Raw genomic sequence first — 17,695 nt, 5'->3', positions numbered from 1 at the left:
GTCTTTCACTAGACTTTCCAAAGTCAGAAGACATTCTTGCTGTAATTTGACCACAGCTTCATAAATATTTAAGGTTATTTAATAAAAAAGGGAAGACACAGGTTAAACATGAGAAATGCAGAATTTTAAACATAGGGGAAACACATAAAGCTTAACAATAAGCATTTGTATGGCTAGGAGATCAATGATGATGAATTTATATGCTATGTAATTAATCTAAGGTTATCCTGCTCTAAATGTATTTGTGGCAGAAGCACCTACCATTCAATTAAGACACAAAACAGAACTACATGACCATAAATTCAAAACTCCAGTTTCACAAAGAAAGACACGTATCTTAAGAGATCTGGAACACTAAACTAAAGCCATTTAAGATGAAAATTTTATAAATTGATTCTAAAAGAAGAATATCCAAGTGTAACAAATAATGTGATATAAATATGCAATAAATTTACCTATCTGAAATTATCAATTAAATTTTGGTTAGTTGTCAAATAATATTGTGTGATAAAGTCTCATGCTATTTGCAGTAATGATCCAAAATTTGTTATGTAATCAAATGCATATAAAATATTTTATATAATGCATATAAAATATAGTAAATCACATATAATAAATGGAGCCCAGGTTTGTCACTTAACATTTATTATGTTTTATTGCCTTTATTCTCTTACTGGTTAGTTTGTAGTAAAGCACATCTGTAACCGCCTATTAAATCTGTCTTCACAAGCTCAGACATTAATGTTTTTACTTATATACATATGTATTTATATTAGATACAATAATCATATTTAATCTGCAACATAATAAAATATATAGATAGTAAATATGGAAATATTATTAAATATGTAAAATATACATGATAAATATGTAACTAGTATAAATAATATTCAATATAAAATCTGTTTTTAATATTATAGTATGCATAAATATATATTTCAGATCAACACTATACCCATCTAAAAACCTAGTCTTCTACCTAAATTCCATCTCTCTAGGAATATTACTATCTTCCCAATCCAAAATCTAGGAGCTGCCTTAAACTTTTTCCTATTCCACTCCTATCTATGTTCAATCATCTACTTCTGTCTGTTCTTTCTCATTAGCTCTCAATTCCATCTCCTCAGTGGAATATTTCCACTTGAACTCTTTCATCAAAACCCACCTCTCATTTGGGCAAGAGCCTCCTATCTTGTGCCACTATTCAGAATTATATGAACCTTTAATCTATCCTTCCATCAACCACTGCTAAGTGGTAATCTTACAATGCTCATCTATGAAGAAGTCTTAAATTATCTGTGTAACTAATTGTCTACTCTTACAGCTCATTAAAATCACCCAGACAGATTTTTAACAATGTGTGGGGTCTTTAATAATCGTATCTGAACCACTAACATCACCCTAGATGACACTTAAGAATCATTGATCTAGAAAACCTTTAAGCATTGACATACAAGATTTTTCATAATTGAGCTCTACCCACAGCATTTGGAGGTTTTGTTTGTTTTTTCTTTTTATTAATTATTTTTTCTTACATTGTTTTAGTTCCCACAGTCTACTGCCACCATATCACCTGTGAATCATCACCATATTCTCTTGTGTTCTTCCCTCCCGTTTTGACTCTTCTACCTTCCCCCCTTCCCTTGCTGTTTGCCTCAGATCTATGGTCAGCTTACTAGTTTTAACTTTTTCTTGACCTTTTCATTGTTTTCTCTATATTACACATATAAGTGAGATCATCCGATATCTTCATCCTTCTGGCTTATTTCAGCTAGAACAACCCTTCCAGCTCCATCCATGTTGCAGCAAAAGGCATGAGTTTGTCTTTTTTTTTTTTTTTGATTGCTGAGTAACATTCCATGGTGTAAATATACCACATCTTTCTGATCCATTCAACAAATGCTGTAGAGAATGTTGGGATAAAGGAACCCTCTTACACTGCTGGTGGGAATGTAAATTGATCCAGGCTCTATGGAGAGCCCTGTGGAGGTTCCTCAGAACACTAAAAATGGACCTATGATACAACCTAGTGATTCCACTCCTAGGAATCTAGGACACAAAAACACTAACATTAAAGGAAACCTTCACTCTTATGTTTATTGTCGCGCTAGTTACAATAGCCAAGATAGGAAAACTACACAGCTTTTGTACTTCATTTCTCTTGCCTCCAGATATCTTTGAACACCTTTGCCTTCACCTCCCCTACTCACCTGGCAATGGCCCTATGTATCATTCAGAAAGCCATGCATTATCCTTTTCTCTTTGGATACTTCTCTACCTCTGCTTTGCATACTACACTCCCTACTATTATAGTGGCAAACATGGAAATATTGAAAATGACCAGTTGAAATCAAATTTGCCCATTTAAATTTTAAGTCATTTTTCTGTAATGTAACGGATCACTCCAATAACCCTTCCTTTTGAATTCCAATTCAACAAGTCAATGTTAAAGTGATCAGGTCAATAAAAATATTCTACCTAGGGCCTCCCCTGGTGGCGGAGGCGGTTGAGCGCAGCGTTGTGAGGCTGCGCACAGTCTCTGCAGTGCTGGTTCCTTCCCGGCCTGCCAGCGAGGGTCCCACATGGCGGGGCAGACCTCTCCTGTCTTGCCCGCTGCTCCCCTCAGCAGTGTATTTCATCAGTCTGCCTGTTCTGTTCCCCTCTCTGTCTCTGGTGAATCCTCTCACCCTCCCGGGCATCTGGTCTGTACCCCGGTTCTTGTGTAAAATAAATAAATAAATCTTAAAAAAAAAAATACTCTACCTATATTTTAGGAATTCTATTACTGCATACTATTAAAATGTAATAAATAAAAATGGCAATAAAACCTAAAGCTTTACGGGTAAGAAAAATACATTTTTCTAAGAACACTGTAAAATTTATCTTGAAATTTTCAAAAAAATAAGAGTAATATATGAATATGAAAATCACGAGAAAATTAATGGTTGTAAGTGATGGCTTTATGTTGTCTTTGAATCCAGTGACTAGCTCTTTAAAACAGATGAAAAAGGCAGAAATTCAAAAATGCTGATTATTGTCCTTTGATTTCCACAAAGGAAGACAAAATGTAAAGTCATATTTTAAGGAATAACTAAAGAATTGGCTGGATGTTTGAAAACAGAATAGTAATGGAAGAATTTAAACAGTGATCTAAATCCTGTTGCCACATAAAAATTACTGGATTGTTTTAAACATTGTCCTTACTACAGGCTTCTCCTGTAAGAGCGTCTGCTATAATGGGTCAGGGATGGGTTCCAACATCAGAACTTTTTTCATCGTCCCTGAGGGTATTCCATTGTGTAGTCTGGTAAAGAGACAATGAATCAGTACCTTTCCTACTAAAATAAAATTTGTCTTTTAAAAAGCAATTGCAATCTTCTCTCTCTCTCTCTTATTTAATTTGTGCATACAAGAACCGGTATGTAGGCCAGAGGTGTGGGGGGGGTAATTGGATTCACCAGAGACAGAATGGAGTGCAGAACAGGCAGATGTACTAAAATACACTGTTGAGGGGAGCAGTGGGCTAGACAGGACAGGTCTGCTGTACCATGTTGGTTAGCTCCCTGGCTGGGGATGGGACGCATGTTGTGGTGGCTGGCGATAGCTTGATAGTGCTGTGTCTTTCACCCCTGCGCCACCCGGGAGGCCCACAATCTACCCTTTCTAATCAACATTATTTCTTTCCAATAAGAGAAAAAAATATGAGCATAGCAAACTGGAAAATATAGTTAATAGTTGTTGCTCAAGAATTACTTATATTGGGCCTCCCCGGTGGCGCAGCAATTGAGCACTGGGTTGCAAAGCTGCCTACAGCCTCTGCAGCACCGGTTTGATCCCCGGCTGCTCCCCGGCCACCAGGCGAGGGTCCCACATGGCACACAGACCTCTCCTGCCGTCCACTACTCCCCTCAGCAGTGTACTTCGGTCCTTCTGCCTGCTCTGCTCCCCGCTCTGCCTCGGTGAATTCTCTCACCCTCCCGCACGCACTTCTGACTGTACCCAGTGCTTGTATAAATAAATAGATAGATAGATAGATAGATAGATAGATAGATAGATAGATAGATAAATAAATCTTAAAAAAAAAGTTTTAAAAAATAAAAATAAAAAAAAGAATTACTATATATTAAGCACTATTCTAAGTAATACAGTGACCTTTTTATTCCTCACAATGGCTCTGTAAAGTTGTCACATTTATGCCATTGTATTTCTAAGCATAGACTCACTCATGTAATCAAAATTTACATATCCATTCGACAAATGTAGAAACTAAGGCACAGAGAACTTAAGTAATTTGTCTAAGGTCATATAGATAGTGAATGTCAGGCTGGGATTTGAAATTGCATAGTCTAGCTCCAGATTTAATTTAAAAATACAAAATATGGGTGATGTGTACTATGTAACAGGAATAGAATAAAATTTATATGCAATATTACTAAACATGTCTTTATTATCCTCTTCAGAAGACAATACTACAAGCAAGACAGGAAAATGTTCACTTAAGAAGCTAAAATAAAAATCATCAGCTCCTAGGCCTTAGAAAGGTAATACTGTTTGGAATCACCTAGAGCTTTCACAACTTAGAAAGAAAAATACTGAGAAGTAAGTCAGAGTTTGGAAACCCAATTCTGTATTAAACGTGAAAGCAGGAGATTGGTTAGAAGTCTGACTCCCTGACTCCTCCCACCAGTGAGCTCCATAAGGAGAAGGAAGGTCCTTGTACATTCACTGTTGATGTAAAGTGCTCAGTAAATATATTTGAACAAGACCACTAGACCACCAGGGAGCATCTGAACAAATGAAATCAGCAAAATAATTTGTGAGAGGACTGAATTCAAAGGACAGAATAGTTTCAATTTATTTTAATACCATATTTTTTCCATATTTTAGGAGGGATTTTCATCATGTCCATTAAATATCTTTATTTCATATGTAATTTATTAATATATTATAGAGCATTAGATTATGAAAATATAGTGTTTTTAATTAGAATGTCAGCTCTTCAGTATTTTAATTTATGCATATAAATTTTACCTTAAATGAATCATTTAGATGATAAATATATAATTATAATTTTAATATATGACAATTATATGATAACTATAATTAGTAAAAATATAAAAATGGACATTTCTAATAATCAGTTCAAGAGCTAGAAAACAATATTGCTATCTCTAGGGCAGGTTATTAGTAGTTCTTTTGGTTCTGAGTGGGGTACTCATTCTGTTCTTAATATGGTGTGATTCCTCCAATTGCAGCTGGTGTCTTTACCCTCCTATTAATTAGCAAAACATAGCCACCAATCTACACTTAACCAATCACACAATAGCTGCACTGCTGTTGTTTTTTTTTACCAGATAATATGCAAAACTCAAATTTCCTGTTGGTCAACCTGATGTGAAACATCTCAGTGAGCAGTAACATCCATGGAGGGCTCTCTGAAGAGTGTGCTAAATTTCAGAACAAAATGAAGCAAGAATCAAAATAGTGGTTCACTTGATCATAATGCATGGTCCCCTAGTAGAAGTCCTCCGATAGGATTGCTCTTATGTGTTGCAGTCTGGTTTATATTGAAGAGAATTACAAGAAACATCCAAGTGAACCACAATATTCTACTTATAGAAATGGTGCTGAGGATGTGGGTTCTCAGAACCTCTGTCTATGAGGGAAATATCTCTTGGGTCTCAGTGATCACTCTAAGTAGGGTTCTCTTTTGTAACAGGAAACAGGAGCCCAACATGTATTATCACAATTTCATTTTTATTTCTCTACACATTTTCCTTTTTTACATTTACTCACATTTCAATGCAATTTACTTACTTTTATTAATATGTATATTTCTTTAAATCATCCCTTTCTGAGGTACTGGCAGTCTGTGAATAAACACAGTTCTACAATAAAAGTGAATGAAACTGAGATAGTCAAAGAAAATCAGATACTACTGACTATGAAGAATGAGGGACACAAGTTTCAAAATTACAAATGCTCAATACAGATTTTAAAATCTAAAAAAATTAAGGAACCTATTACATTCAGTCATTAGTTTGAAAACAGAGACTGCTGAACTTCTAAAAATATTATTTTGATTCAGTTATTTTAGAAATTTGTACCATAGTTATTATAATTAAATATCCAACAGCTTTGCAAGACAGGGTGACATTAAATGTATGTCATGACTCAAACTGATTTCTATGTGGTTGAACTTTAAATAAAGAGTTGTTTAATGGTTAGGAGAGTAAATGAAGATAATGTAGAATTCTGAGGGACTACAACCCTCACTTCTAAGATTACATAGGTTTTTCTCTGGTTTAGTAATATCAAATAATGGCACGATTCTACACTTCACTTTTTTAATTTAGTGAAGTTTATGTTTAACTCACATGCACTGTTAAAGTTACATCTTTGTGCCAAAGAAATAATGACAGTAAGATGCACTAGTTAAATGACAGAATACATTTCACTCTATTTTGAGCACTAATTCACTAGGTATAAAAGACAAGACAAAGAAATTAGAAGTAGAAAATTGACCACTTGGAATTTTCTCAGCAAATTAGAACGCTTTTGATTAATTAAAGAGAAAAAGATTCCAAAGCTTTTAAACTGATGTGCAAATTTAGTTATTATGGCTTTTATTTCAAATTGTATGGAGGCATCTTCCAAACTTACCATTCTTACAAATCTTGATAATCACTTTACTAAAAAGCACCCATTATCACAATTCAGGTGATAAGGCACTAGGTAACAATGAAAACGAATTAGCTATGGCTACAAAATGGGGTGGAGGGGATGCCTTCTTTCCCCTTCAATTTGAATACAATTTTATTTTTTAGAATGAAGAAAACAGAAAGCAGAAAAAAATTTCATAAAAATCAATGCAAGATGATTTCATCTGACAAGTGGAATGGGGGTGGGAAGTGTAGGTGTGAGGAGCTTACTGCTTTTAGTTAAGTTAAAAACTAAATTGTGACAGAATCAGAACCAAAAAAAGATTTTTGAAAGACTACATGTTGGATTGAAATTCCAGACTTACACTTTTCCATAGATATTAACATATTTTAGGGGCATAAGCCATGTTCATGACACAGTAAAATTACCATTACAATAGAGGGTGACTCATAAGAAGAGGCAGAGAAAGATGTACAACAATCCTGTAAGATTAACTTAACTTAACCTAATGATGATGGTATGTAGAATTTACATGTAATTTAATTTCTAATGGTGTAGCTCCCTGGTATTGTAAACACAGCGAAATATTACCCAAACATATACTTTCCCAATGAAATTTCTTAGGTGTTATAGCCTTTTGGGAACCAAGATTGGATATAAGACATTCTATGTTGAAGACTCTTTAAAGAGTCTAATAAATAAAAATCTTTTTAGTTCTAAGGAATGGCTTTTAAGCCCACAGAGACATGTTTTTACCATCATAGGGTTATGTTTTCTTTGAAACAACAGCAATTAAATGAAAAGGATAGTCTTTGGATCCATTTAACTGCAGATATTAAACAGATAAATATAAACTGTTCTGAAAATGATTCTGATGAAATATAAAACTCCCTCAAGGAGAGCAGAAGAATCATTGGAATTAAAATTATTCAATGCTTGAATATAAGTGAACTTACTAAAATAAAAGGAGAGACCTTCCAATTCTAAGAAACAGGCTGCAAATGAATTGTATAAACAAATTTTTTAACAGTAAGAACTTTCTAGGTATTTGCTAAGAATATACATATAACAAAGAAAATCTAATTATATGATATACAATTCTAATAGCCAAACTTTTAAAAAAAAACAATTATTCTGTATAGTATCTATAATATACATCTCATCCTCACTGGAAAATTGGTTCATTTTTTTTTAGGGACTAGTCTAATGAAATTTTTAATATATGAATTTTTAGTTGAAAACATCAAACACAAGCCTACCTGGACCAGGCAGTTAAAATAAGCAGTCAAGGGGCCTCCCTGGTGGCACAAGGGGTTGAGCATCGCACTATGAAGCAATCCGCAGCCTCTGCAGCACAAGTTCGATCCCTGGCCGGCCCGGGAGCAACCCACATGGTGCAGCAGACCTCTCCTGTCTCGCCCACTGCTCCCCTCAGCAATGTATTTCAGCCAGTCTGCCTGTTCTGTTCCCCGCTCTGTCCCTGGTGAATCCTCTCACCCACCGCATCTCTGGCCTATACCCCAGTTCTTATATGCATAAATAAATAAATCTTAAAAAAAAAATAAGCAGACAATGAGAGCCTGGTGTACAACAGTAGGACATGAAGGGAACTGAAGAATGCCTGCCTCTGCTCAAGGCATCGAAAAACAGAAACCTTAAAACACTCCATGTGCCAAACAATTTAAGAGCCATATGCAGCCTCCCAAGCTGCCAGATTGCAGCTCAGATAACTAGAAAAACAGTAGCCAAAATAGAGATCAACCAAAAATGTGAACTTAGCCAACAGTAGATGCCAGGAAATTCTAACTCTCACAGGATGAACAGAATGGAATAATTTTTCATGAACATGCTTTAGTTAGTAATCCTTGCATATACAATTTGAGGTATATAAGAATACAACAGTAATGAAATCTCTTGATTATTAACATCTGCCATATATCTTTGAAAACTAGATGTTTCTAGGTTCAGGTAAGGAAGGGAAAATCTCAGTTCTGAATCTGTAAAAATTCTGAATCTGTGTGTCGGAAAAAACAGTATGTCTGAGGCTAACTAGTAACCCAGGTTCTCTTCATTCAGAAGAGGGCAAGTCACTCCTGAGCACTAAGTGTGATGTGGGTGCAGCATCCTGTGATCTCAGCTTTCAGGGTTGGCCTCTCATGAGCATGTTAATTTACTGAGAACCTAATGAAAAGTGGTATATATCAAAATGCACTTATAAATTATCGTTAAATCCAGAAGGAGTCTGTTGCTAGTAGTGGAGATGACAGAGAAGAGGTCAATAGGCTTGACATTTTTCTCCAGACCACCAGGACATTATGGTGAGAAAAAGTCTGAAAAACTTTGGGAACATTACCAAGTTTCCAGATGCCTTTAGAGGGGTATTCTCATAAGGTTATTGCAGAAAGGAGGCTACTGACTCCCTTTCCTACTGAAAATTCCAGAGAAACTTGGGGAAAAGGAGTTATTATTCTGGTAATAAATTTAGAAATCTTTATAGTAATTTTTTTTATGTAGATAGTCTGATCTGTTTGGGATTCCTTAAATGTGTGTATTTAATAATCACTTGTTAAATATCAATATTTTCCACACTATCTCCTTAAGATTAATTATTTAATGTGATGGTCAAAGAGCAAGTATTTGTAGTGAGTTTTTTTTTTTTTAAAGATTTATTTATTCATACATACAAGAACCAGAGTACAGGTTAGAGGCACAGGAGGGTGAGAGGATTAACCAGACTCAGAGTGGGGAGCAGAACAGGTGGATTGACTGAAATATACTGCTTAGGGAAGCAGCAGATGAGACAGGAGAGGTCTGCTGCACCATGTCGGTATCTCACCTGCCTGACCGCTGGGATGGATCCTATGCTTCAGAGGCTGCGGACAGCCTCACAGCACTGCGCTCAACCACCTGCACAAGGGGAGGCCCTGTAGTGCATTTTTTACCAGACCTCTGTTTTATAATAAGTTTCACTGGTACTGGATTCCTCATATTTCTAAAATACTGAAACATATTGGTTTCTCACTCTTTGACAAAAAAATAAATTCCCTTAAATTTGGATTTTTTAATGAAAATAATTTGGTTTACTTTTAGTTACAATTTCTTACATTAATCATTCATTACTAATAATGATTAAATTAATAAAATCAATGAACTTGTTATATATAACAACAGGTAACATCTATTGGCAAATTTCTATGTGTAGACACTATATTAAGTATTAGATATTTATTTGAAATAAATTTCCTCCAAAATATTTGATGTAAGGGTCTCCCCGGTGGTGCAGAAGGTTGAGCACAGCTCTGTGAAGCTGTCCGCAGCCTCTGCAGCACGGGTTTGATTCCCAGCCCGCCAGGGAGCAACCCACATGGCGAAGCAGACCTCTCCTGTCTCGCCTGCTGCTCCCCTCAGCAGTGTATCTCGGTCAATCTGCCTGTTCCGCTCCCCACTCTGTCTCTGGTGAATCCTCTCATCCTCCCGTGTCTCTGGCCTGTACCCCAGCTATTCTATAAATAAAAAATAAATCTTTAAAAAAAATTTGATGTAGACATTGTTATACTCTCCCCTTTCAGATGAATGAAACAAGGCACAGAGAAATTACAAAAGACAATGAAACTAGTAAGTGATAGCATGGTGACTCAAAACCAAGCTTAAATTTATACTCGTATTCCCTCTGTCTTTTTCCCTCAGTGTTATGCTTAATTGTATAAATACCACAAAGAAAGTAGACTTCAAGTTAGCAGTAAAGAATAATACCAAGTTTTATAAAAAATATTATTTAGATTCAAGAAAATTTACACAATGGATATATTAAAATATTTTGGTCTAATTCTCTTCCTACAGGCCTATTCATTATTTTACAAAAAAAGCATTCCATTATGAATGTTTCACCCATTCAACTCAAAGATCGAAAACATGATTTTTGTAACAGTGATCTTAACTCTGCAAGACCTTTTATTATGAGGAAAAGTCAAACAAAATCCTGAAATTTATGAAAGGTATAGATAAAGGAAATTCAGAATTTTAAGACAATTCTGTGACAGATGGTTCTTTTAAAAGAAATATGGAAACAAAATTAATGATCAATTTCATGGCTTATTCTAGAACCAGATGTGAAATCTCATCTTTATTGAGGACACCAACCCAGCATGGAATAAATTAACTTTTCCATATGATGTGAATAGTAACACAGATGATTATCATTTCAAACAACCTAAAATCCAAACCAAAAAGTCCTTGTTTGGCTGAGCCCCAAATGACCTACTCAGGTGTCTTGTAAAACACAGGATACATCATAATATTAAAGTGCTTAGGTATCATTTAACTGTATATTTGTCTTTATTGGATTTATTAACAGATACTATTTAATATATCACTTGGTAATGAAATTTTTCATCATTTCTTTAAAAAGTCTTTGAGACTTTGTATTAAGATGATATGAATGCCTCCTCTAAAATAAATATTGTGTAAATAGCTCCTTCAAAGACTGAATTTTAAAACAAAGTAAATTTTATTTAAATACATAATTATTTAGCAGAACATAAAGTCAGTATTCTAAAACAAAAACACTTTCAAAAAGAATATTTGCTGTTGCTGGGAAAAATACAGAATTTTTTTTTTCACATAGATTCTGGAAAAGAATCAATCTAAATTTAAATGTACTATGAAAACATTAATGAATATATTGTGATGTAAAGTTATATCCTATAAAACTTGGAGTCCCTTTGTGCAGTCTTTTAAGCCAGTTAATGAAAAAAATCTAAGATTCTATTTACTCTAACAGATAGGTTACACATCTATGATAACTCCCTTTCATTTTAACCAGAACAAATACCTATACTATGAATAAAATATTAAATCAAATCTTGAGCATGTAAGTCACCTGTGCATATTTTGCTCTCTTGGAACATGAATGAATAGGCTGCTATGAGAAGATGGTACCTTCATAGCAGACTCGACAAAAAACTTGAAGGGAGGAACATTTTAATTCTGTGTGTGATGTCAATGCAATAAAGTACCAAATAAAACATAATACTTTTCCATCTTTATTTTTTTAAAACTCATCCCTATAGAATAAATATCTACAAAGTAATATCTTTATGTAAATGAAACCAACTGAATATGTTTTCTATCTTACAAGTTTATTTTACCTTCCAGTTAATTTTAAATTAAATGGGGAAAGGCTATTCTTTTTTCTTTGAGGTTATTCTAAATTTCCTATTTTTTAAGCTAAAATGTTTTTACATAAATTATTATTCAAAAGGGTAGTCATGAGATAGTTTTATAAAAAGAAAAATTACATTTTTAGCCTCAAAAGCAATGAGATATCTAATAATTTTTAATTTGCAAGTGACTAGTTATCAATTTTTAACTCCTGAAAAAAGATATATTTACCCAAGGTGTAAATACCACAAAATATAAAAAAGAAAGAAAAATTAAAGTGGGATTACAGAGAAATGAGTAGGACTATGTACTCTTGAGCTATAATGATTGCATAGGGGACATATTTATGTAAAATGTTTCTTCTATACTAAAGAAGATGAAAAAGTTGAAAATATTAGTAGATTAGTTGTTATAATTGACAAAGAATATTAAAATATATTAAACCCCAGTCAATGGAAAACATACTAAAATGAAAACTGTAATACACTAACCTTTTGTTAAGTCAGTTTTTTTTAACTAAGTTTATTTTTCAGGAAAAATTATTTAAATAAAAATGTATTTAATTTCAAAGCCATTTTCTGAAGGGAAAAAATTCCAGAATATTTTATACAACTAATTATTGCAATAAAACAATAGTTCATATCTCATATTATTTAAATAATGGTGGTTCCGAAAGTGTAATGTTCAGAAACTAGAGTAAAATCAGACAAGCTACTTCAGGCCACCAAAATGTGAAGCAGTTACTTAACATCTTGAGAACTTCTGTTTTTCAAGTTAATTCATTCCTTTTAAAATTTTGTAAATAACAATATGACAAGTGATACATTATGAGTTAACTTTTCCTTTCTTTAAAAAATACATGTTAAAAATTTTCACATGAAAATCTCACTAGAAAATTCAGCTTTAACTATGTTAAAATCTATTACATACCTAAGCAAAACCACAACAAACAACAAAGCACCAAAAGCTGCAACCCAAGAGAATGAAGTTAGTCCTCTTGTTAGACAAAATGTAGACACACGTGTATATAAACACCAATAAAGCAAAGAAAGGGTAAAATATCATCTTCCAGACACATGTGATCAAATATATAGGCAGCTACTTAAAGTTAAGGATCAAGATAATAAGAATGCCTCAAACAGGCCTCAGTTTTAATAAGAAAAGTGTCACAGTCTCCCTTGTGTGGATATTGGTTGCTGCTATCATTTTCTAGCAAATTCAAAGACACGGAGAGAATAAATAGAATCACTGCACCTGTAAAATGACTATAAAATGACATGCACCTGTAATATATGAACATTTTCATTACAGCTTGTCTTACCTCATAAGACCAGACACACTGAGTCCCACCAAAACGTCGAACACATCTTCCTACTTCCACATCCTCGTGAGTCGTGTACATTTCTCGGAGGCATTCACCAATATGGGGCACCATCCTCCTGAGAACTTCTCGACTGAAGATCATGCCAGGTCCTCCCATACAGAAGTTCTCACCTGGCTCCAGCCCCAGCTTTCCAAGTTCTTCAATATTGCCCAGGCCAGTCTGGCCCAGATAGAGGGGCTTGCTGCTATTCAGTGACCTAAGAAACTCTTCCAACTTATCACCTACAAAGAGAAAGGTAACAGTCACTCCTTTTCCTAACTTCAAAATCATTTATAATATACTAGTAAGGAACGATATTTCCAGTATTGTGTGCAAACTACCCATAAGTCTTATGCAACTGAAAAATTTTAAAGACAGTCTGTTATTTAAAAATACTAATTTTATATAGTTACATATTATTATAGATTAATATCTATAATCAAACTTGTCTTGAAATGTAACTTGGAAATAAGTAGAGATTTCTTGGGCTTGTACTGGGTGGAGAGAAATCACTTTAGGGTTGGTTTGCATGGGAAATAATAATTAGACACAAAAATGAAGATTTAGGTAAGTCAATACAAAAATAAATAATTGCACTTCTGATGAGCGTACTATCTTATCTCTGTAGGCTATGTTTGGGAGAAAATAACCATTTGTTAGAAATAAAATATTATAGTTTACTTAGTTTGCAACTTTATTTTAAAATAAAATTCAGTAGCTAAAATGGTTCAAAGGCCTGTTGTATCCACAAAGCTATACATTGGAATAAGCATAAATACCTTGATTCTATGCCACACCCCTCGGATCTCAGTTTCAATGGAAATGCAAAGAATGTGGCATTTCAGTGTTCTGCAAGTCAGTGTCTCAAGGCATTAAAAGAAATGACAGAAATAGAAGTTAATGCATTTTAGAAATTGTCTGCAAAGTGTGGCAAAACTCTTGCCAGTACACTTTTGTGACTCTAATGAAACCCAGAAGACAAGGGGACTATAAGATAGTAGATCTATAACCTACATATAGAAGATAGTGTACTCATCAGAAATTATTTTTTTTGTATTGACTTCTCTAAATATTTATTTTTGTGTCTAATTATCAATATTTCCCATGCAAACCAGCCCTGATGTGATTTTTCTCCACCCAACTCAGATGTCTACTTATTAACCAAAAGGGGCAGATTTTTGTTTTTAGTTTGTTCTTTGTTTTTTCTTAAGTCATGTGAAAGATTCGACCTGGCTCTGGAGAAAGCAATGAGGCTAGAAGTATAGAAGCATAAACTAAGGAAGGGCTGCCCCCATTTGACCAAGAGACTAGAAATGTGGAAAGCTTGGGAGATCTCATTCAATTCAACCCTGCATTTCCCTCTCCAGCTTCTCAGCGGGCTGGAAAGATTTACTCCTTTTCTACGGAATTTCTCTCCCCTGAGTTCAGAAACCTCTGGTTAGGGTGCGGACCGCGCCTCTTTAGAAACTGCCATGAAAGTTTTCTCGTGCTTTGACTGTGTGTGGTTTTGGGAATGACTTCCAGCCTCTTATCGCCCTAGCCACAGAGATGGACTGGAAAGGAAACACACTTGTGCGTTGGGTACAGCATGAAGCTCCCGGGTTCTGAATCACAAGCAGGAGCTGCCCCGTCTCCCCCAACACCAATTCTTAACAGTACGCCCACCCCCTCCGGGTTTTGTTAAGGTGAGGATAGGCTTGGTGTGGCACTATGGAGGCTGGAAGGAGTCTCACGCGGGAGTGGTAGGGTGCTCAAGGACTCCAGCGCTTGGCGCGTGAAGCTAAGCGGGAGGAAACGCACACGAAAGGGTCTGGGACAGCGGAGAGCATTCCTCAATTTCACCAGTTCCGAAACTGCGCTAGATGCAGTTGAAACAAAAGGGCAATGGAACTAGAGCGAGAGCCAAGATCTCCAGAGTGTCTCTCGCCGGTTCTCCCTTGCTGCACCGAGGACACGCCCCTCTGGACCAACTGGTCAGCTACCACAACCCGGGGCTTTCAGAGCAGGGCAGGGTGGGAACAGCCTTTGCTTAAACCCTACGGTTCCTTTCCTCACCTATCCTACGCGGTTTAGAGTAGAGGCAAACGCTGGGCGAAAACGGAAACAGGGTGAGGAAGGCAAATAAAGCCAGGCAGGTGTGAGGAGCGTCCAGACTGCAGGAGAGGAGGAGCGGAGTAGGAATGGTGGGCGGATGCGAGGGGTGGGGACCACGGGCTGGGGGCTGCAGGAGCTGCGAGCACGTGCTGGCAGAAAAGCACAGAGGGGCTGGGCAGGGATTGGGGCTAGTTGCAGAGAAAGGAATCGGTCTGGCAGGACAGCCAGCGCTGGGAGGTCACCTTTGATGTAGACATCGTCGTCGGCGCGCATGAACCACTCATACTTGTCCAGGTAGTGGTCGTGCATGTACTTGATCATCATGAAGGACTTTTTCTGGGGTGGATAGGAGTCGTCCACCCCTGGCAGCGCGATGACAGGCAGGGGTGGCGGGGGCTGGCCGGGCCCGGCGTTGGGGGGCTGCTGGCTAGAAAAGAACTCCACGCGGCCGGGGATGAAGCGTGCCCAGGTCCGTTGCGCCGCTAGTGCGCGGCTGCCCAGGTACTTCTGTGCGGTCATGACCCCCACGTACAGGAAATCCCGGGGTCTGGAGCTCGGGGTGGTGGCGCCCCCGTCCCCGCTGCCGTTGTGGCTACTCCCCGGCCGGCCGTTTGTCCGCTGCCGGGCCGCGCCCCCGTCCTCTTCCTCTGGTTCCCCTTCGGCCATTGGGGCCCCGGGGAGCCCCGTCGCGCCTTCGGGTTCGCGTCCTCGCCGCCGCTGCTGCAGCGGAGGTGGCTGCTGCCAGGGGCTGCTCCGAAAACTGGTTGCCCCAAGTGCAGCCCCAGGCAGCTGGGGTCCCTGGAGCTCCGGGCGTGCGGGGGGCGGCGACTGCTCCAGCCGTGGCCGGTGCTGAGGCTGGGGGAGCGGCTGCTGCGCCCCGGCGCCGGGGCCAGCAGCCGAGCGCCCGTAGTAGGAGCAGAGGCTGGAGCCGCGTCTCTTCCTCTCGCTCAGCTCCGCCACCCTGGGGGCGATGAGCCAGGACGCGGCCGTGAAGCCCAGAACCAACCCCAATGCCACGCTCATCCACGGGCGGCGGGAGCGCACGGCCATCGCTGCCGGCCCCCGCGCGGACGCTAGCTGAGCGGCTGCGGCGCTGCGCTCGGGTTCTCCGCCTTGCACCCGCCCCTCCTCCGCCTCCGCGCCCCCAGCCCCGGCCGCTGCCCGCCGCGGAGGCGCCGACGCCGGCTGGGGTTCCGAGCGCTCCGGGCGCCTCGCCCGCTGCGGGTTGCAGCTGCCGGCCGCGCTCCCCACTGCGCTCTGGGTCGGGGCTCCGAGCAGGATCGGGAGTGAAACTTCTCCCGGAGGCGGCGGCGGCAGCAAGAGGAGCTGCAGGAGGTGGAGGAGGAGGTGGAGCAGCGGCGGCGGCAACGCGTCCGCTCCTGGGCTGCCACCCTGTCACTGGCGCGGCTGGTCCCTCCTCCTCCCTCCTTCCTGAGCCCCCGCCCTCTCTCCCCGCCTCCCGCTCCCCCAGCTGCCGGGCACCGGACTTGCCCGGAGGAGGAGCCACGCGCTCCGCGGCGGCCGGCGGAGGGGAAGCGCGGGTCGCGGTATTTCCCGGGCACCCGCCCTCGGACGCCCCCGTCTGCGCCGGGTCCAGAGCCGCCTCCTCTCCGGAAGGAAACGATCCCGGTCGGGCCGCCTCCAGCTTCCAGCGCTGACGCCCCTCGTGCCTCCTCCCCCAGCCCGCGCTCTCCGTCCCATTTCCCGTCCCGCCCCGCCCCTCCGCCGGCCTCGCAACTCCGGCGTCCGGGGGCTCCGCGCGCCCTCCTCCCGCGCGCCCTCCTCCCGCGCGCCCTCCTCCCGCGCGCCCTCCTCCCGCGCGCCCTCCTCCCGCGCGCCCTCCTCCCGCGCGCCCTCCTCCCGCGCGCCCTCCTCCCGCGCGCCCTCCTCCCGCGCGCCCTCCTCCCGCGCGCCCTCCTCCCGCGCGCCCTCCTCCCGCGCGCCCGGCTCCGCTGACCTCATCGGCGGAGCTCGGGCCCCTGAGTCCCCGGCCAGCTGCGGCGTCTGCGGCGGGGCTCGCCGGCCTGGACCCCACAGTCCTTTACGTCCCGGCGTGGCCCTCCCCATTCTGCCACGCCCCAGGTCCACTCTCGGGGTCTTTCGTCCTTTCTGCTTTGTCTCTCGCCTTTGCTGCCTACTCCCTGTCTTCACTCTCCACAACTCGTCCCGCTCGCTGCTCGGGAAGTCATGTGTCCCATCCTAGCATCTCTCCTCCCAACCTTACTCTCCTGTTGCTACCTGCTTCCTCCCCTCCCCTCGCCTCTAACCCCTTCCCACCCCCACCCCCACCCCCACCCCCACCCCCACCCCCACCCCCACCTCAGAAACACCACAGAAACACCGTTGTCACCTGGCGGCGTCTTTCCTAAAAAAATCTCAGAGGTAGGACATACAGTACCTACCATGAAAGACTGG

General features: G+C 40.1%; 1 protein-coding gene across 1 annotated transcript in view; it reads right to left on the bottom strand.

Moving 5' to 3' along the window:
• Positions 1-16,330, bottom strand: part of CHSY3 (chondroitin sulfate synthase 3) — a gene marked incomplete at both ends in the record, with an annotated part of 241,122 nt that extends 224,792 nt beyond the window's left edge. The window contains 2 exons of the mRNA XM_084252777.1: positions 13,145-13,428; positions 15,523-16,330. Of these exons, the coding sequence (XP_084108903.1) occupies positions 13,145-13,428; positions 15,523-16,330 (1,092 nt within the window). The remainder of the gene's footprint in view (positions 1-13,144; positions 13,429-15,522) is intronic.
• Between the last annotated feature and the right edge of the window lie 1,365 nt (positions 16,331-17,695).

The sequence above is a fragment of the Talpa europaea genome (genome assembly GCF_964194135.1).
Source record: "Talpa europaea genome assembly, chromosome: 13".
NCBI classification, from domain to species: domain Eukaryota; kingdom Metazoa; phylum Chordata; class Mammalia; order Eulipotyphla; family Talpidae; genus Talpa; species Talpa europaea.
This window is presented reverse-complemented; position numbering and strand designations above follow the sequence as displayed.